The sequence below is a fragment of the Nicotiana sylvestris genome, chromosome 8, assembly GCF_000393655.2.
Source record: "Nicotiana sylvestris chromosome 8, ASM39365v2, whole genome shotgun sequence".
NCBI classification, from domain to species: domain Eukaryota; kingdom Viridiplantae; phylum Streptophyta; class Magnoliopsida; order Solanales; family Solanaceae; genus Nicotiana; species Nicotiana sylvestris.
Genome location: NC_091064.1, coordinates 207,454,331 through 207,475,478, shown reverse-complemented (window position 1 = coordinate 207,475,478; position 21,148 = coordinate 207,454,331). Strand labels below are relative to the sequence as shown.

The 21,148-nt window shown below is 33.4% G+C and overlaps 2 protein-coding genes across 3 annotated transcripts; both read right to left on the bottom strand.

Annotated features, from left to right (window-relative positions):
• Window positions 1-554: 554 nt before the first annotated feature.
• Window positions 555-5,289, bottom strand: LOC104237225 (LRR receptor kinase SERK2). 2 transcript variants are annotated; one of them, XM_009791335.2, is made up of 4 exons: window positions 4,615-5,289; window positions 3,367-3,627; window positions 2,199-3,077; window positions 555-1,355 (listed from the first exon to the last, which is right to left on the bottom strand). In XM_009791335.2, exons 1-4 carry the CDS (start codon window positions 5,048-5,050, stop codon window positions 877-879), a joined length of 2,055 nt encoding a protein of 684 aa, XP_009789637.1. In that variant the 5' UTR covers window positions 5,051-5,289; the 3' UTR covers window positions 555-876. The 2 variants fall into 2 exon arrangements, with proteins under 2 accessions (XP_009789637.1, XP_070009439.1); XM_070153338.1 differs by having other exon boundaries at window positions 3,367-3,504.
• A 7,833-nt stretch (window positions 5,290-13,122) lies between these two features.
• Window positions 13,123-20,431, bottom strand: LOC104237224 (uncharacterized). Its single transcript, XM_009791334.2, has 8 exons — window positions 20,186-20,431; window positions 18,691-18,816; window positions 17,223-17,321; window positions 16,737-16,879; window positions 16,378-16,486; window positions 15,159-15,266; window positions 13,927-14,067; window positions 13,123-13,748 (listed from the first exon to the last, which is right to left on the bottom strand). Exons 1-8 carry the CDS (start codon window positions 20,258-20,260, stop codon window positions 13,284-13,286), a joined length of 1,266 nt encoding a protein of 421 aa, XP_009789636.1. The 5' UTR covers window positions 20,261-20,431; the 3' UTR covers window positions 13,123-13,283.
• Window positions 20,432-21,148: the final 717 nt, after the last annotated feature.

The window sequence follows — 21,148 nt, the reverse complement described above, 5'->3', positions numbered from 1 at the left end:
AGTGATATCACGAATAACAGAGCCGGAGATGTCTACGAGACATATTAGGAGGATTAGTAGATCAATAAAGCTGGTGAAGTCATCTGATGGTTAGACTTCTGTTAAGATTGTGAGATTCACAACACTCGAAAAAAACTTCTGTAGGAAATAAAATGTGCTACTGGAAAATTCTTTGAGCCAGTCTTTAGTCTTTACCAATCCTTTTAATGTAAACAAGAGTGCTGTGGCAGCCATAAGTAATCACATCAACAGGTTAAAATGGAAGTGAAGAAAAGAATAGTATTTGTGTGGGGTGGGGGAGGGGAGGGAATGGAGGGAGGAGCACTGAAAACCATTTTTATAATATTATTAGGAAACTATTTTCCAGGAAATGTTTTCACTTCTAATAAAAAAAACTGGAAAATAATTAATGATTTGAACTTGAAGCATTCCTAGAGGTATTTCCACCTCTTTTTTCACACTGCGGTATTAGTTCTTTGCAAAGAAAGGTGAATATTTTAATATGGAATGGCTTTTGCGATGATTTTCTTCTCTGTAAGTATGACTATATGAGATAGCAAAAAGAATACATCCATTAGATTATTGACCCTGAAAAATACATTGAAATACTATCAAAAGATCAGATAGTGGTACAAGTTCATTAGCTTCCTCTTTATCTCATCTGAGCTTCAATCAAAGCCGCTAAAAGGACGTCCCAGTTTCACCTTAAGCCTTCCAAAGAATCTGTTCAATCTGCCTCTTTATTTACAGAAGATCAAGTGATGTTGCATAACATAATTCATAGAAAACTGCAGCCATTATCACTGTAGCACTTCTTCCCTATGGTTAATAATCAGCAGCAATTTGGAACGTGGAAAAAGACTTCGTTTTTCGTTTTCAACCACCACTAGACCTGTTCAATTCTTCATTCACTGAAACCATACTTGGCCTACTGTCTGGATCCTCAAGGGTGCAACTTGTTGCAAGTTTAGTAAGCAAAGTTGCTTCACTTACAGAGAATGTTCCCTTAAGATTTGGGTCAATAAAATTTTCGAAGTTGCAAGATTCAGCTGCAAGTCGCATTGAGCAGTCAAGAAGTCCTTTACCAGATAGCACTTGAAGGATAATTACTCCAAATGCATATACATCACTCTTTTCTGTAAAGCGTCCTGTCGTAATGTATTCAGGAGCCATATATCCAAGTGCAGCACTGACCTTAAGCGCTGAATAAACGACATCATCAGCAAGTAGCTTTAGTAGACCACAGTCCAGTATTAGTGGAGTGAACTGTTGATCAAGGAGGACTTTCTCCACTGATATGTTGCGATGAACCATCGAAGGTTTGTTCGGTTCGGAGCTGTGCAGATATCCTAGACCTGGTAGAAAGATGCATAATGATATCAGTAAAACGAAAATATGTAGGAATTGAATAAAGGATTTAACTTATATGCACTGAATTGTAAAGACTTTTGCACTATCAGTGTAATATAAGACTAACAACAACAGTGTAATCCTCAGTTGGGTCTGGGGAAGGGAGTGGGCACCCAGACTTTACCCTACCTTATAAAGATAGAGAGACTATTTCCGATAGACGTTTGGCTCAGGACAAGAAGCCAATCATGCCATGGCTGCAAAACCATTGAGATACAGAAATCTCAATCACAGGCCATACCGGGTTGCCACGCCAAGATACGGGTCGGATCGCCTTTTTTCCCCAGGTAACTAGTTCCACTTATTATAGACAGTTCCTTGTAGTTATAGTGTAAGTGTTCCTTTTACATTGTCAATGTATAGAAGTTAACCTCTTACATAAGTATAAACACCAAGGTATTAACGAGAACATAAATATGTGGGCAAGTCTTCTGCGCCTCTCAACAACAATATAAACCTTAACTTGAAATCATTCACCATCATCCTATAGTACAGGTTTAATTAATTGGTGACCTCAGATATGCTAAAATTCAGCTCAATTATCTGTTGTCTGTTGTTTCTAGCATAAACAACTAAAACCTAAAATGCAGTGATATGAAGCACTTCAGTGGTAACAAACTGCCTGTGCAATGAAACTCCTAAGGGCTCGTATGGTTGCCGCGATTAGGCAATTTATACCACCATAATATTCCAAACTTAATATACTCTGAGAAATTTGTAGATAATTTTGAAGAAACGTTTGGAAACTGAACAAGATGCAACAATGAACAAGTGCAAAGAAAACCAACCTTTAGCAATCCCCTTGATGATTGAAACTCTTGTGGACCAATCAAGAACATGGCTGCTGTTTTCTTCAACATCAAGAAACTGAGAAAGGTTCCCTTTAGAAGCAAAATCATAGATTAAAAAGCACTCACCCCTTCCTTTTGAACAGCAGAAACCTCTTAACTTGACAAGATTTTCATGTTTCAGTGAGGTTAATAAGCTCAATCCTTCCATAAACTCAGTCTCCTCCGACTTACAACTCGTCACACTGATCATTTTCACAGCTACTATCGATCCATCTTTTAAAATTCCTTTATAAACCGCGGAGAAATTGCTCCTTCCCAATAGATTTACCTCAGTAAAATGCTGAGTTGCAGACTCAACTTCTTCCAAATTGAACTTAAATCCATGTAAGAACTCGTATCGCATGCTACCATAACCCTTTTCAGGAGTCATAGGGTCCCAATGATTTGAGTACTCAACAGTAAGTAACGGCGAGGGGCTTCTCTTATATATTTCCTTTGTCTGATCAGTACTAAGCCTATCATCAGATGCATCAGATGTATTTCCCACTCTTTGTTTAAACCTTCTACGCCTAAATATACCGAAAACTACAGCAACTATCAAAGTGACAGTGACTGTGATCACTGAAGCAACAATAATTACTTGAGGAAATCTTGATGATCTTGAACAGTGAGTTTGATTACAATGCAAGCGACTAACATTAGCCGTTTCTGGAACATCTTTAGGGACGCCGTTATTATTGGAATTAGGTTCGTTGGGATCAACTTGATTCACATTGACATTATCCCAGGCAGTGCAAACTCTCAATGAAGCAAATCCAGTACCACATAAACCAGGATTGCTTTCATAATTGAATTTTCCACTCAATCTCCTCAAAGCTTCAAAATAAGAAAAAATCAGAACACAATTAACAGACTATAACTTCAAAAATTAAGCCAAAAAAGGAAAATGTTAGATTATAAAATGGAAGGGAGCCTTGAAATAGCTAACAAAGTTGCTGCCATGTGACCAGGAGGTCACGGATTCGAGTCGTGGGAACAGACTCTTGGAAAGACGGTAAGGCTGCGTACAATAGACCATTATGGTTCGGTCCTCGAACCTCGCGCATATCTAGAGCTTAGTGCACCGGGTAGATTATAAAATGGCAAGCTCAAGTAGGGAACTAACCTGGAGGAACAACTCCAGTGAGGGTGTTGTTTTGTATTTCTAGAACTTCCAATTGAGGAGCAGTTGCTAATTTTGATGGAATTGGACCAGATAACTGATTGAATCCCAAATATAACCTTTTCAGCATCCCTTGGATTCCTAAATTTGATGGAATTTCACCTGTTAACATGTTATGTTCCAATGCAAGGACAATTAATTTTTTCAAGAACCCAATCTCTGTTGGTATGCTCCCTTTCAACTGGTTACAACTCAAGACCAGTGCTGTGGATCCACAAAATGCAACAAATCATATCAGAACAGACATCATTGTTAGAGTAGCAATTCCTTTTTTTTAATTTCCAAAATTAAGATCTTTAGATGTCAGCTCATTTTTGGAAAACAAAAATTCAGTATTCTGTACAAGACCAAAAATACAATTAGCAAGAAAAAGTAAAGACTTAAAAAATCTGAGGGGATGTAACAGTGGCGGAACTAGAAATTCTAATAAGGGATTCAAAATATGAAAGGAAGAAATTCTTGGAATAATTCGAACCTGCAACCTTAAGCAATTTTCGAATCACCTTTATTACTGTAATTAAAACTTCCCTTATGTCAAGAGAATTCAACAATTTATATACATACATTTAGCTAAACTTTTACCAAATTACATAAAATTTTACAGTAATATTTAGCTATACATACATAAAACTTCCCTTGTGTATAGTATTATTTTACAGTTATTACCGAAAAAAAGCTAAACTTTTATCAAATTAGCAAAAACAAAAAGCTGCATAGATATCTAATTTGCAACTCATCTTCTGTGTTGCTTAATTCATTTAGCTCCAGTTGGTCATAAAATTTGAGAGCTTTTTTTCAATCTTTCTTTTCAAATATCTATTTGTTATGGATTTTAACCATTTTTTGGTAGACTTTGAAAACAAAATCTTCAAATCCTAAAAAAACAACTCTAGAGTAGTTTTTGAAGTTTTCTACCTACAAAACTTCAAATTCTTATCAAGTAAAATGTATGTCCAAACGTATCTTCAACTATCAAAAACTATTTTTCATCTCGATCATCAAAAACTCATTTTTTTTTTTCAAGTTTCAACTAAATCTATGTCCAAACGCTAGTTTAGACTCCGCAATCAGCACAACACACACAAGGACGACAACAACAACATCAAAAAACCAACCAATTTTCCTCAAAATTAATTCCTACAAATCCCAACAATTTGAACAGAAGGATATTCAATTAAAATAGCTACAAACCTTGTAAACTCGCCATTCTTCCAATTTCAGGTGGTATAGTACCAGAAAGATTGTTGTCATTAAGGTAAAGATCAGTCAACTCAGTCAAATTCCCAAGTTCCTTTGGTATTTCCCCAGATAACAAATTATAATGCAAGTAAAGACCAGATAAACACTTCAATTCCGCCATTGCTGGTGACAATTTACCAGTAAGTCCTTTGCCTTGCAATGAAATATTTGCTATTTTATGATGTTCATTACAAAACACACCAAGAAAAGAACCACTACATGGATCACCATTACTTGTCCATGAAAAAAGTTTCTTGTTTTCTGAGTCTAAAGTAGACTTTATTTCCATTAAAGCTCTTACTTCTGCATTTCCATTAGTAGGTTTTATCGTACAAGAAAATGCAAGAAACAGAGGAAACAAAGTTAAGAGGAAATAATTAGCACCCATTTTGCTGAATTTTGTGATTTTCCAGAATAAGAGAAAAGTTGAGGTTTTTAAGAGGTTTTTGTTGTACTACTAATGAGCTTTTGCATTGGGATTGAAATGGAGTTGAGCTTGGTGCTTCACAGTAGAGAGAGAGAAGAAGAAGAAGAAGAAGTAAATTGGTGTGAAATGTCAAAGGAGAAAAGAGAGTTATTTGTTAGATTTACATACTAATGTAGAGACGACTTTTGAGCGTAATGTCTGACACATGCATGCACATTCCTAGATATACTCTTTATTAACTTAAATCCATAAAGTTGTTACGAACCTTGTACCTTCTTTTGTTTACTATCTAGAATTAGGAATCATTAGTCACTAATTCAAATTTGTATCCATAAGGATCATTTAAGGAATTAAGAACGGTTTCTTATACAGGCGGACCCAGAATTTGAAAGTAGTCGGGAGCACTATTGTTGAATGAAAATTTGAGCAATGCTGGAGTGGGAATTGAAGCAATACACTAAAGTCAAATTGTGCCCCCAAAGGCCAAATCCGCCAATACATATGCCGAAACTTTAAATCTTAGGGTGTCATTATATACATGTTATTTAAGATATATACACAAATATATATATATATATATATAATTTTTTTTGAAGTTATCGGAGGTTGGTGACCCTCCTATCCTAAGGGTAGGTTCGCCTATGATTCCCTATCATAACTCTTTTTTCATTTTTGAAACCGAAATTCGAAATCTCTAATTAAAGGTAAAGTGAATTCATCCATTTAACCATGCCACTATATTCGTCCATCGTATGAACCAAGTTCTTTTTTGGTTCTTTTAATATCACTTTAAGATAAAAAGGAAATTGTCGTGTTTAAATTTTATTTAACAACTAATTATCCTTATAGTATAATTTATTCTGATAAGTTAGATAAATGTTTGGTTGAAAAACAAAGAGATAAAGAAAAGAATTTTTTACAAATTTTCAGAACGAAGAATGTAGTAATTTGTTAAATCAGAATTATTGACGTTCCTCAAACTTTTAAAAAAAAAATTTACTTTCAATTCCCCCCCCCCCCCCCCGGACCGCGTTTCTCTTTTTCCAATTCAAATTTGTATTAAATGTGAACATGTAATCAGTTTCCGGCCGTACAAAAGATGTATTCAATTCTGCAATATTTACACCATATATATAGTATAATAGTATTTAATTTCCTGTGAAGACAAAAGCTGTTATTGCCAGATAGTCTACGAAAGAATCAGTCTTCACGTATAATGTCTCACCCCAAATGGAGTTTAAATATACAAATGCATATATATTAAAGAGCATGCATGTGATTTCTCAGATTGAGATTTAGCTAAACGCGGATTTAATTTAATATATTAAGTCCATGCACGCTAATTGCACTATGTTTAGTCTCGAAGAAACCTTTAACCAAGCAATTTAACTATTATTGGCTTAATGTAGTAAATCTTAAACGTAAACACGGTAGGTTGTCACCACTTGAAAATTAATGCAAAGTGAACATTAATTTCAAATAGAAAAAGAAGCCTTAGAACCCTAAAGGCAAGTTTTGAATTTCATGGGATCGACCTCAAGGTATATGAATTTGGATTTAATATTTTCTGAAATTTTAGTGATTTCACCTATATAATTAAATATAGTATCAAAAATACTGGGTTCAATTGAACCCGCAACACAAACTCTGCATCCAGCATTGTAAAACCCCCCACCGCTTTAGACTCAAAACTGTGCGCAAGCTGAATTGTAACAAAATTTTGCGCACAACTTTTTTCACTATTCTTTTGTGAAAATAATACAGATATTATGTACATTTATTTGAACCGTGCGTAACTAACTCGTCACCAAAAATATGAATGAGCCAAGTAATGGGGACACTAAGAAATATAAATGCAGTGTGCTATTTCTGGGGCCAATTTTTGAATCATATCCGAGAAGTTAATGGGTTGATGCTGAAATATCGGTCCTTTTTCCACTATAATTCTAACGCTCCTTTTTCATTTTCAGCTCTCTCATTTATGTTTCCTTATTAATGAACCTATACATCCCATTCAATGATTCAAATTTTGAAAAATTCTCAGCTTCAACCCTCCTCCACATCTTCCCAAAATAAAGAGGCACTATTTTACAGGTAGTGGACTTTCAATGATTAAAAATGGTAATGTTTGAATTACTACTATATCCAATGTTTTAAGGACCGATTTTTTCGAATTAATTTTAAAAATATTTCTTTATCAAATTAACTTTTGGATATTTCCTTCCATCGTCACTAATATCAAATGCAGGTCAAATAATGTGTTAGTTAATTAAACTTTATATTCAGTGAAACACCATTATACAAAATGCATAGAGTTGTTATTTTGAAAAAAAATCGAAATATACAATTAAAAAGGGGAAGAAATATACCAAAAATTCCTGAAATTGAGGCCATATTCAACATTGAGAAGTGAGATGTAAGTCTTAGCTGAAGTCCAAGTTAGATACCTAATTTTGACTTTAAACAGTTCTGTCAACAAGTAGGGTTGACTCCTTGAGCCCCTCTAGCTTCTAGACAGTATACTTCAACGAGTATTTAAGTTTTAAAATTAAGGATTGATGACACAAATATTTAAAAAAATTCAATTTACGGACAGCATGTTTTGGTAGTTTCTTTCATTTGTTTGTGTTTTAAAATAAAATAAAGTATTTTTGTCGGAAGAGTTGATTGATTCTCGCCAGACATATCTTATTCAATATGAAAATCATTTTCTTAACTTTGGATACTCTATGCTATATCCTTTTCTCTTTTTCTTATGAAGATAAAGATATATATATATATATATATTAAATATTAAAAGTACGAAGGCCCGTAACGAAATATCGTTCGTCTTTTTTATCATTTAAAATAGATTTCATGTTGAACAAAATTGTAATTTAAAGTATGTTCCTAATATTTAGTATTTTGAATCAACTAAAATTTAGGTTATAAAATATTTTCTTAAGTAAAAGATCCTACAATATTTAAGACATAAAATCAATCAAAATTTTAATTTATATAGATTCATTTCTTATTTGGTCTATCTAGCGTAACCATAATATGTTTTATGGTACTTTTACCCAATCCTAATATTTAGGAGTTTTTCATGTTACTTTTCCTTATTTATTTTCTTTGAAAAATGAACCTTAATACTATTTATCCTAAAGGAATCGAAATAATACTTAATTAAAACTCGAATGCATTTTGAATGAATTACATAATTAAATTTATGTTAAGATAGTATTGAAACATTTACGTTAAAATAATATCAAACAAACAAAAATATTTTATTTGTTTTGAATTTTTTGAAAAGGTGGTAATAAATTGTGCATAATGTCTCTTAATTTGCTTCAGCTGCAAGATTAACTTTTCTACATAAATGTCAATTAAAGATTTATTTGACGTGAGCTACATTAACCTAGGGTATAGGAATAACTTTTTGTAATGATTTTCTTAAAAATGAAGTTGCTAATATTAATTAAGAAAAAGAGGGTAATATTAGAGAGGTCAAATTGGTCAAACTATAATTCTTTTTGCATTAGTGATAAATAGTTTAAAACAATAGTTATAAATTTATAAAACGAGTTGGAGGGAAGCATAATCGCAAACCATAAGGAGAGTTAGTGTTATGGAGCCAATTATAAAAAAGTTTCCACTTTGTTTTATTCTATATATGTTATCAATATTGGCGATCCTCACATTAAAGATTTATAAAACTATGTAGACTTACAACATTCAAGAATAATTTCAAAGTTGTTTCCTCGTAGTGAACTGTAAAGATTACAAATAAGTAATATGTTGTCACAAGCAGAATGAGTACAAATCAATATTGTACCGCTTTCTCTAATCTTTGAGAACAATATAAAACTCATACAAAATAATTATTAAGACAACCAATGATTTTAGCGGGACGTTATTTATTTCTTGATTGAATTAGCTAATCGATAGGATTAACACTCATTAATTTTAAGAACTTCTATTTTTTTTTAATTTTATTTTATAACATAAACATATTGTTTAATAAGTTTATGCATGTAATTTCCTAAACTTTTATACTCATTGATATGGGTACACGCGCAACGCGCGTACTATAAACTAGTATATATAAAATAAGGTTGGAATCAGAAGTTATCGGGTGTTTACAACAATCAAATAAATATATAACACATGTGTTTGCAAATATGATTTTACTAAACTATAATTAATTAATGCACATTCTAAATCTTAATTTCATACCATCTAATACGGATAAGTTTTTAGCGTATTAATGGACAGACAAAATTGAATCAGCCTTTACATTTTAGTTGATCTTTCTATCAACCGAGAAAAGTAACTCTAGAAACTTTAGTTGTCCTTTTTGTATTTTTGCCAAAAGTATGCTAAAAGTTGGCAGTCACAAGAAAGAAGAAGAGTGGGCTAAATAAATAAATAAATAAATGTGACATTGAGCCCCTGATTTTGACATTTTGCTAATTCTACCTTTCAAGTTTATAAAATTGCCATTGCTTTTGAGCGTTCAATCGTAGTTCTAAAAATTGAAACAAGAAATAATATGTAGTTAGTAATACTCGAGATTCATTGTCAAGATCAAGAAATTAGTCCTTAACCACTTTAACTTATGAACTTAGCAGCTAATTTAATATTTTATTTTACAGGTAAATACACACTGTATATTTGTGTTGTCACGTATATAAGTTGTTTAACTGGTATATAAAAAATAGTCAAAATAGTAACCTAATTCGTTAAATTACAACTACTAGATGCAAATTTTCAATTATTTCTCAAGAAATTCTTATTTAAAAAAAAAAGATATCGAGAAAAATCATCATTATGATGTTAAGATTTGAAATATCCATAAAATTTAATCTACAAAAGCTCTAAGGCTGGAAAGTGGAAATTAAGAATCTCAATAATTTCAAATTCTAAATACTATTTTTCAACATAATTTCAACTAATACTATCGTAACTTTTATGCCCAAACACTTACTAAGAATCTCGAGAATTAAGGCTCTTTTATATTTTAAAAACAAAAGGTAAAAGGTAAAAGCAAAAAAAAAAGGCCTTACTCTTTTTTTCTTTTTACCAAAGGAATTATCATGTTTCACTTTTCTTTTTTCCTTTATCATTTATTTTTCACTTTAAATGGAATACAAAAAAAAAAAAAAACTCGATGATGAAGATATAGAAAGTAGATTTACCAACTTGGTTAGGAAGAGACATAATATTCAAAAATATCACTGTCAATTGGTCCATTAAAGGGTTCCATTACAACCACTAACTAGCAATAACATTTACATCTTCCTAATCTCTTAAAAAGTTTTGAAAATAATTAAAACAGACATATATTATACATTAATGGGGAGAAAAGTAAAAAGTCGACTTTAGCCATAGTCATCATGAATATTAAAAAATGACATTATTAATGTTTCTAAAATCTTCCCTCCACCATTCACGACTTGATTGAGATATAAAGATATAGAAAAAGAAGGGTAGGGGTGTTAATTAGGTCATGGAATTGGTTTTGAAAATTGACTACAAGTTTGAAAATTCAATACTAGTTTGGAATTTAATTATGCAAGCAGCAGAAGTACATACGTGGACTAATCGTGCAACTACCCCTTTTTTTTTTTTTTTTTTACGATATGTTGTTTTAAACGTTCTTCGCTCCGTTTACTTTTACTCGTCAGGTATACTAATAATAGATTTTTATTTTTACTTGACACTTTACGCATATCAAGAGAAGACAATTTTTTTTTCCTGTTATACCCACAGTATTTATTACTCATTTCAAATCATTTTCTCGAATCCAATAAAATATGCATCAATTAATATAGGTATCATGATAAATTATGCACTTCATTTATTATTTCTTAAGGGGCGTGAAAGTCAAAACGTGTCAAGTAAAAGTGAAGGGAGAGAGTACAACTTAACTAATCAAGTATCAAGATCGACGACCTAACAGGCAATAGAGTGGATGAAAATCATAGGAAACTAATCATAGGAAATCATAGGCAATAGACGTATATTGGGAAGAGATAGCATGTACCAAATGAAATGATCTAGTTGCGCGCAAACTAATCTGAATACCATCGTCTATGCAATTTAAAAGAAAAAAACAATGTTCTTTTTCTGGCATAAACCAATTTGTCTCAAATTTCAAATCTCTTGTTGTCATTTAAGATGGTTAAGACGTTTTGTATGATGTGCTATAGACCTAAAATGAGGTAGTTCTGATAAGATGGTATTGTTGTACAGTCTGTATATTCTCTACTTTTATCCTTATAGTTGTATATGAATAGTCTTTACAATTACACAAATTCCACCAATATTAGGTAAATATGGTGCAACCAATGAATATTATTGACTAGAGATATTAATCGGCGATGACACTTGTCTTGAGTCAGTACCAAAATTCCAAAACCCATTCATGTTAATTTGTGGTATTAGTCAATCCCACAAAATATATTTTAAAGCATTTTAAGCATGATGTTTAAAATATATTTAAAGTTTATATGTATTTAAAGATTAGCCAATTTTGCTCAAACATCATGACACGACATCTTAGAGTTTGAACCTCAAAGTTCAAACTTCAGGATACCGTGTCTTAAAGTTCAAAAATTATGTCGAGGAATTCGAATCTTATATCCTGAATTTTAAATTATTAGTTCAGAAATTGAGGACACTTATCCTAAATTTCAAATTAGCATCTCAATAATTCTGGACACAAGTCCTGAATTTCCAAATTCAGAATACTTAGTTCTCAAGTTTAAATGAATTGGTTAATCTTAATACACATATTTTAAATAACGAACTTAAAAGTAGTTATTGCTGCACCTCACGCGCTGTACCGACTAATTTGAATTCGTATAGCATAATATCTCTCTTGAAGTTCAGATTTAGATTGTAGATCTAAAGATTGAGTTCCTGCCTGATTTGGATTCTACTTTTGCCTTCCACTGCCTCTCACACTAAACTAAGAAGATATGGCTGACATATTTTACATAACTTTTTAAAAGGCAAATAAGCAGTCACTTCATTTCATAGTGATCTTTTTTCACCTTTACCCCCAGAAGCTTTTTTTTCACCTTTCAACTTGAATTTTAATGCAATAACCTCTTAAAGTTTTTGCTTTGTCCCTTACATATGATTAGAATTTTGGGCGTACCATTGAAAGTAAGATCTCCTTTTTGCAAAGAATTTTTGCATCTGGGGGAACACAAGGGTACGAAAACACTGTTCTCGCCCTCATTCTTCTGCCATACTAGAAATTTCTCCTATTAAGTAGGACAACTCATATTGTCCCCACAAAGTTAAAGACTTTTATTCATAGATGGCAGTCTAACGAGGAATGACTATGCTGAGAGTTTTTGAACTTTGCAATATATGATTTCGCTGGCATTTGGACACAAATTTGATTGAAATTCGAAAAAGAAGTTTTTTTTTTTTGATTGCTAAAAAGAGAATTTATTATTAAGCAGGAAATTAAGAAGTGTCATTACAGCACGGAACTGATCTTAACGATACAATCCCTAATAAGTCTTTGCAGAAAGCAGAGAAAGCAAATAAAAGTGATTCACTCCAAAAATAGTCTTCATACTCAGCGTTAGTAAGTAAGTTCCAGTTGCTCCCATACTGTGCCAGTGTGTGCGCCACTTGGTTTACTTCACGGTAGACATGCCTAACATCCGGCTAACCCAGTTAAAAATTGAAATTGTGCTTGGACATGCATTTTATTTGAATTTGTGAGTGTTAAGAAAGAAAAAAATCACCCAAAAACTGCCCTAAACTAGTTTTTGGGAACTTGAAAATTTTTGAAATTTTTTTCCCCAAAACATGATCATATTTCGTAACCAAACAATGTTTTCAAACTTTTTTTGAGAAAATGAAAGACAAATCTATGGCCAAACGGGAGCGAAAACTGAGTTTGGAAACTGAAGTGCTAACTATTTCATCTATAGATCCAACCTTCCTTGTAGTGCAACTGCTGTATAGGGTATGAATGTAAATTTTAATAATAGAAGCATTATCAGAATCTAACATTCTGGAGCTCAAAAGATTTGAAACTGCAACATGATATATTCATCTCACTCAGAATGATTTTCCAGCACAATCTTGAGTCTTCAATTTGCATACTCTCTTTGCAATGACACATTTCAAACCCATAATATACAAAGTAAAAATGAAAAAATGAAAAAAAAAATCTCACACAAAGTGTCTACATTGCAGCTACATTTCCGGTTAATGTACAGTTCCCCAAATAAAAGGGCAGCAAATTAAGAATTAAAAACTCACACGCGATGTTTAGAAGAGCTCCTGAGACTAGTAACTTCTGCTTGTCACCGAAAAATGCATGAGCTCCTGAGACTAGTAACTTCTGCTTGTCACCGAAAAATGCATCCGGTAAAGGAGGTGTGGCAGATTCATCACTGCCTTCGGAGAGTTTGGCCATTTTAAGAAGTTGGTTGCCTAAATCATGAGAACCAGTAGCTTCTGGAGCCAAGGGGGGCTCTGCAGTTTCTGCGGTAGAAGGAGCTTCTGAGTCCCTTTTATCACTTTCTGATGAATCATCAGCATCTTCTCTTCCATTATTTGGCTCATTGGAACTTCCACCACTGCCATCCTTCGGAACACTAGGGATCACATCAGGTTGAGCTTCAACACCAACACGTCTCAGGTGTAGCTGTTGAATAGAAAATACAACCAAGTGCTTAGTTGCAACATATTGTTCTTTTCATAAATTACTCGATAAACACTTCACAGATTGGTAGACCTAAATACTTAAATTCTGAACCGAAAAAAGAAGAAAGAAGAAATAAACATGATGCTCAGATGAACAAGCGACAAGTAGTAGTTTATACCTGAAGATGAAGATTCACTTCATCAGGCCTTGAAAGAAATGGAAAATCACCACCACTCTTCAAGTATGCCTGTCTCGCACCAGGGTACCTTTCGACCACTTGATCTTTGAGTGATTGAGGGGTTGCGCAATAGTCATTTGTCTTCACACAGCAGAAATTACGATGCAACAGGAATCCATCAGATGCTTTCTACTTTACTGAATCTAGTAAGAAAGAAACTAGCAACATTGCAAAAGGGCAATAATATCAATCAATCAACTACGCCTCAATCACAAACTTGTTGGAGTTGGTAATAAGAATCCTCTACATTCTGCTCTATTCGAACCCATTTCATTCCAATACTAAATAATTTTCTTTTTAAGTCAAGTTAGACGGTTTCTAGGACGGCCATGAGCTACATTAGTACGGTGACATCTTTGTTTGGACGAAACATATCAATCAAACAATTAATTACAGCTAAATTCCAACTCACAAGCGCTCTCATGCATGATTTCTCTATATCCATTCTACTCAATTCAGGTCCATTTCCCTTGGCGTTAGGAGTTGCATTCACTCTCACACTTATCCATACACGATAGCTAGTATAATCCCACAGTTAACTTTTACGTGCAAAAGAACTCGGAAGAGTGGTAATCTGCTCATTAGTAAATGCTGAAATTATGCGGTGAGGCCTTGGATCAAATATTCCTATCCCACTAGGTGAGGAAGAAGTAACTGGTCCTTTCCTTCCAACAGTGAGAAACGTCAACTAGCAAGGAAAGATTAAAAGCAATAGTGTATGGGGAATTCCTTGATATCTAGCAAGTAGTTGGTTTCCTAATTTTTATGACTAGTAAAAAGGTGAAAGACCAAAATCTCTTCACCAAGAGCTACAGACTATAACTAGTCTAGGTTAAAGTTTATATTCATGCAGCCTGTTTCCAAGCAAAAAATGATGATCATGGTTATTATGACTTCTGGAATAAGCACATCTCAGAGAAAGAAAAGATTCATGAGGAATCATGAGAGCAACAGAATGCAGGAGTGTCCTGTTAACTTGAAGGATTGATGTCCTAAAATTCCAGAGAGGAAAAGATGTAAAGAAACACTTGATGTGCCGACGGCATGATGTATTAAAAATTATCTTTCTGTCACCCCATAGTACCAAAAACGAGAAAGTTGGGGCATGTTGACTCACGCACGCATATACAGATATTCAACAAACAATATAGCTTTGCAGATTATAGACATACATCCATTATAGTGATGGAAGAATCTGGAAGAAGAAGGGGTCCAACTGATGAAGCATCAGCTGTCAATGTCAATCTCGATGCCAAGTCGTCTCTTGAGAGTGTCTCAACCTGCATCAAAAGTTTCATGAGTTTATGGGAAAAATGAGTCAACTTTTTCTATAAGCAAATAGTTGTGGTATCAAGAAAGAACAAAAATCAAGGAGAGTATGTGATGGTAATTTATTATTTGGACAACTGAAAGAAAATGGACAATTAGGGTCAACAAAGTTAGAGGACTATCAAAAAGGAAAAAATCAAAAACCAACCACTTTGACAGGGTAAGAATGAAGCATACAACAACAAGAAGGTATCAGCAACAACTGGTTTTATTACAGAGCAGCTCAATATCTTCATGTCGATCTATTATACACATCTGCATCTACTATTGGGTAGAACTTATAACTGTCTTAGCTCTTCCACATCTTTTGTTTCATTTCTTTTGGAACAATCATAGCGACTTTTTTGATCATGGATCTACTACCAGAAATTCAATGTGCAATCCTGAATAATCTCATTGTTCAATTATTCATCCATTTCATTTTACCAAGTTCAATGTTACCGAATTAGTCAACATTTATCGAAAGATATATGAGTAGCACTTTAAAATATTATCATCAAGTGTCTCATGGTGCAATAGTAGCATATTAAAACATCTCATGTTCTACATTTTGGGCAGCTTGAAGCTAAAAATCCAGATTCCAGAGAAACAACGAAAGCAAGAATGCTATGAACCAGATTAACTTAAAACGTAGGGAAAATGACACCAATCTGACAGGAGGTAAAAGATAATCTGCATCCAATTTTATCCAATTGAGATTCTGTACTTAAAAAAAGAGGGACAAAAAAATTTTGGGAAAAAGAGAAGGTTAAGTATGTTAGAACTGTCTCAAAATTGTTTAACATGATTCTAGAGCTTCTTCTGAGAATGTTTGACAAAAGAGAGGAGAAAAAGGCACAAAAATGAATACTATACACGTGCAATGAACAGAACATGCATAAAAAGTCACTACACTTCCTTTGGGGAAAAAGGCCAACTCGGAAGCAGCAAAAGAAATATGCTGAGCCAAGTTCAGTAGACTGCTAATGGCTACTTTCTGAAAACAGGAAATTTCCAAAGAATTTGTGGTAAGAGCGACACAAAATGACTGTAATATAACAAAAGGCTGAACTTAAGCATTACCTGGGAAACAACAAAATCTACAGAGTCTGCAATAAAGGGTTCCTGGGGACTATCACGAATTCCAGATAACACGTGCCGCTTCAGTATAAAAGAAGGAGCCCAACCAACACTGCAATAAGAAACCAACAATAGAAGAAAAATACCTTTTAGAATATGACGAACTATGTAGTTAAAATCATAAAAACATTGAGATGCAAGAACAATGATGTGGTACATATACACAAAGATATTAGATCACCTATCGCTTAGTTAAATATAAGCAGAAGATGTAAAGTATCAATGCTAATCAGTCATATTTAACTTATAACAGCAATTTAGTAGCTCTTATGATATGCAAAAACAATAAAAAGAAAACTTACATGGGAGCCCATGGCATTGCAGCTGAGAAACTAGTGGTCTCCACAAATGTGTTCGAAAGTACCAAGGACCTAACACGCCGGGGACGATGCTGAGCAAAAAGTTGTGCTAAGAATCCCCCAAGAGCTGTTCCATAGAGATGAATCTGTAGTGAAAAAAGTTTAATACATCAGTTACTCCCTTTATCATGAACAAACCTTAACTCTCTTTTTATTCTGAACATTCAAAATGCATGATTTAACAATACAATCAAACCACTATCAAACAAGTGACAGGTCAAGAAAACTTATAGATGTATCTTTACATGCACTTGTTTGCATACTCTTATCTAAACACACACACAAATAAAGAAAATTAACAAGTTGCATCTTGCTAATTCTAAGTTGCTTATCTCCTGGATAAATAAGACAGGTCAGATTGCACACATTACAAGTTCAGGCTTAAGCTGTAGCCATAAAGTAAGCTACTGAGATGGAAAGAAAACATACGTGGTGAACATCAATAGCATCTAGAAACTTCTCAAATGCTTGAATCCACTCGTGGTTGTTCCATGCGCGTGGAATATCAACAGAAATTACACGGTAGCCCTGAGAAGGTAAAAACCAGAAAACGTTAGCTTCCTTCAATTGAATTTGAGAGTTGTCTTGTAGAAAAACTTGCTGGGAGCTACATATCGTGGAAAAAGAGATATCCATATAGATTGTAAGATGCAAAGAGAACCTTTTATCCCCTGCATATGCAAATTATCTCTAGTTTAAATCCTGAAAAATATGTTGCAAAAGATTCTGACATCACTTGGAAAATGGTAAATTTTATTTCGGTTTATGAGGTTGTTAGTCATCACTCGACATGATACTAAGCCATGTAGTAAAGAGGGAAAGCCAATGGCGTGAGCATTATCTATTTTCCAAGATTCAGCGCAGGAATGTGTTTTCTTGAAACTTAGCTTGACAAGGAAATCATTAAAGGAAGTGCAACTTCTGCTACAATTCATAAATTGCAATAGTTATCACTACTATAGGGACATATTTCCCTATTTGTATCAAAGACCGTTTCCAAGTAACATGCTATGGAAGATACTACAAAGTTTCTTAGATTATCGCTTCTACCTATAGAAGTAATAAAGCCCATAATATATTAATGAGAACTATGTTGCTAAAATTTTAATATTGACGAAAGAGGTTTTAGGAATCGCCGAATTGCTTGTTACATAGCCTTTTATCTATCGACTAAAATCTGACATCTATAAGATAAATGGAAAAAATGCCACGGCAAAACTAACCAATATTTTACATGTTCAATTTTATTTTGCAGTTGCATTCGGTCAATTCCATGTCACTTTGAGCTGCAATTTGTTTTCTAGATAAGATAATCTCTGATGACAGGTTGAGAAACTGCCTAAAGTAATCTCAAAGTGATCAATTTGGTCTCCGGATATGATAATCTAATGGCTGGTTAAGAAAGTCAATAACGTAATCTCAAAGAGATCGATGTTTACTCTTGGTGTGTGTGTGTGGGGGGGGGGGGGGGACCGACTCATGCTCAAGTGATACGCTTCTAGTGATAATCCTAATCACTAGATATCAATAGTCTATTCCTTCCATCTGCTTAGTGGTAGTTTTGAAGAAGTTTTAGTTGCACTTTTGTCATAAAATTTAGGCACTACCAAAGTGCATGTTTTGTTCTAACGCAGTTCTAGTCGTTTGGCAACTTATTGATGCCTATAAGAAATTCTGGAAGTTTCCATAGTTCTTTCTCAAAGAAATCGTAAGGTATGCAAGTTTAAGCGATTACGTGATCCTTTATATTCATATATATATTTATGAGTAGCTGAAGTGATCACAGTCACAAATATGACCCATTATTCACTGTCGTTATCACTCTCAAAGCAGATACACAAACATTTAGCAATAACTAGACAAAACAAGCAGAAGAATCAGGAGTTTGCCTCCTTACCTTCATAGATAATGACATGATTTGTTTGTAATATACATCAGCAGTTCCAGCTATGCCAGGGAGGCAAATAAGTGGAGGAACTACTTTAGGACCAAAATCATAATATCTCCACTGTTTTGACCCAATCTGCACAACAGATTGGAGTGTTAAGAATATTCGAACATTCAACGAAAAGAAGTGTCCTTTTATGCTTCTCAATAGCCTAACTAGAGAATGTCAGACACCAAAATAGCTGTATTTGTTTGTGAATGAAATTAACATTCAAAATTAGATGTCATTGGTCACTTAGGAACATAGTATCATATCTTCACTCATTTAAAGAACAATCAAAGTCAAATGCATAGAATTGAACACAAGCTTTATATTAATTGCAAGGGCGGGAAAGAATTTAAAACCATATTTAAAGTCAAATGAGTAGAATTGAACACAAGCTTTATATTAATTGCAAGGACCAGAAGAATTTAAGATCAAAATCAAAGCCAAGATCAACAACAACCTCAAGGAAGTAGCCCTCTTCTTCATAAGAAAAGAAAGTAGACATTCCAATTAACCAAATTATCTATATGTAAGCAAAAAATGAGTAGAATGCAGTTCAAGACCCAAAATTTAGGAAAAAAGATCTTAATACAAACACAGACGTCCATTTCCTCATTCCATTGTAATTAGTACGAGAAGTTCTTCAGCTCTCACGGAAAAAAATCCACTAACAATATTCACACACAAACTAATCAGACCAACAACAAGGCAACGAGATTTGCAGTTGAAAAGTGCAAATTCTATTGAGAGGAACTAAATGCGATTCGTTTAATATATTTGAAAAAGGAACTTGATAAAGGTAGCACTACAATCACCACAATATTAATTCAGGGCAAAATTGCTTTAGAGTTAAAAATGATAACTTTAAGCAACTTAAAAGAACTTGCTGGACTTACATTGAGGAGCAAAAGCTCAGTCTTTTTCATCACTCACAAAAAACACACTTCGTAATTTCTACAAAGATCACATACCATACTCATAAACATATGATACTCATTGGCCTCCTCAGTGGCGGAGCCACATGCACTTAAGGGGAGTCAAACCGACGCCCGTTTGTTGGAATTAAATAACATTTTAGTTAGGTAATTTTTTATAAAATTTATATATACTATGTATTGACACCCCTTCACTTCTTGGTGAGTTTATTTCTTTATATTTTGATTCCCTTGATGAAAATACTGGCTACGCCACTCGGCCACCTAACAGTCATAACAGATCACAAGCAAACTCAGAGGTCCCAATTTACAAAACTTCAATAAAATAACAAAAATTATGGGTAAATCACAACATGATCAGATATTCAGATTCATTGAAATCCAAGAAAACTATAAAAATGCAATCAAATAGAATAAAAGATGCAGACCCATTTGAGAGAATCAGCAGGGAATAGAATTTAAAAAACCCAAATAAGAAAAAAAAGCCAAGAAATTGATGGATAGAGTAAAAGTGGGAACTTTACAGGGATCTTGTGAAGGGGAACTTGAGACTTAAAGTAGATGTAATCACCAGGCGCCGAAAAGACGCCTCCTTTCATAGCTCTGAATAATATTCACCTCGGCTCGTTGACTGCAGCATATACTCATCAATCAAAGCTATAAAATTTGTTCAATGGAAAATCTCCATCTTCTTCCCCCGGCGTGGGTTTTTGGGGTCTATTGAATTTCTTCCCAAAATCAGACATGGACGTACAATGAGCTGTGTGTTTAGGTAATGGGATTAACATCCCACGATATGAAAGAGCACCCACGTGGACGGGTCCCACTCACAGTCTCATGATTGGTTCAACCTTGTGTTAACACACATTCCCTAAGGTAAATTTTTTGGGTTTTGACGCCCTTAACCACGAAACAAAATTATTTATCTTATCTATCCCTTTTTCTACTCATAAACTAATTATATTTTCTACCCATAATAGTTTTTATAGGGATTTTTCTTTATTCTCCAATTTTCTTTTTATTTCTATGCTCCTTTTCTTCTTCTTTTTTTCCTTTTCTCCTTTTTTTTTCTCGTTTTCTTCTTATTTTTTTCTTTTTCCCTTTTCTAACTTCATTTAACTTCTTTCTTTTATTCTTTTTCTCTTCATAATCTAATTTCATTTACCGTTTTCACTATTTTTTATTATTCTTTTTTATACAATAAGAAAAAATAATTGATATAGTAAATATTTGTTCACTTTTTTTAATATAACTAGTACAATATACCTTCTTTTTTTTTCTTTCTCACTTATTAAATTCAATTAATAAACTAAAATAATATTAGTTGTCACTTGATCTAATTCACTGAATATCACATTGATTGTTGCTGAGCACCATAAATTACATAATCAAATTCTAAGAATCAACACGTGATTGTCATGCAAACTTTAATCTATTTGTCTATAAATATCAGTACGCACTCTACCATTAGCAGTAATACAACCAGT

Bases quoted from the DNA above. Each gene is read 5' to 3' on its own strand.
- LOC104237225 (XM_009791335.2), bottom strand. From the start codon at position 5,050: ATGGGTGCTAATTATTTCCTCTTAACTTTGTTTCCTCTGTTTCTTGCA. The intron at 3,628-4,614 runs GTTTGTAGCTAT...GTGGATCCACAG, and splicing joins AAGAATGGCGAGTTTACAAG to CACTGGTCTTGAGTTGTAAC. The intron at 3,078-3,366 runs GTTAGTTCCCTA...CTTATTTTGAAG, and splicing joins CACTGGAGTTGTTCCTCCAG to CTTTGAGGAGATTGAGTGGA.
- LOC104237224 (XM_009791334.2), bottom strand. From the start codon at position 20,260: ATGAAAGGAGGCGTCTTTTCGGCGCCTGGTGATTACATCTACTTTAAG. The intron at 18,817-20,185 runs GTAAAGTTCCCA...TCTGTTGTGCAG, and splicing joins TTCCCCTTCACAAGATCCCT to ATTGGGTCAAAACAGTGGAG. The intron at 15,267-16,377 runs GTAATGCTTAAG...CTTTTGATGCAG, and splicing joins TAGATTTTGTTGTTTCCCAG to GTTGAGACACTCTCAAGAGA.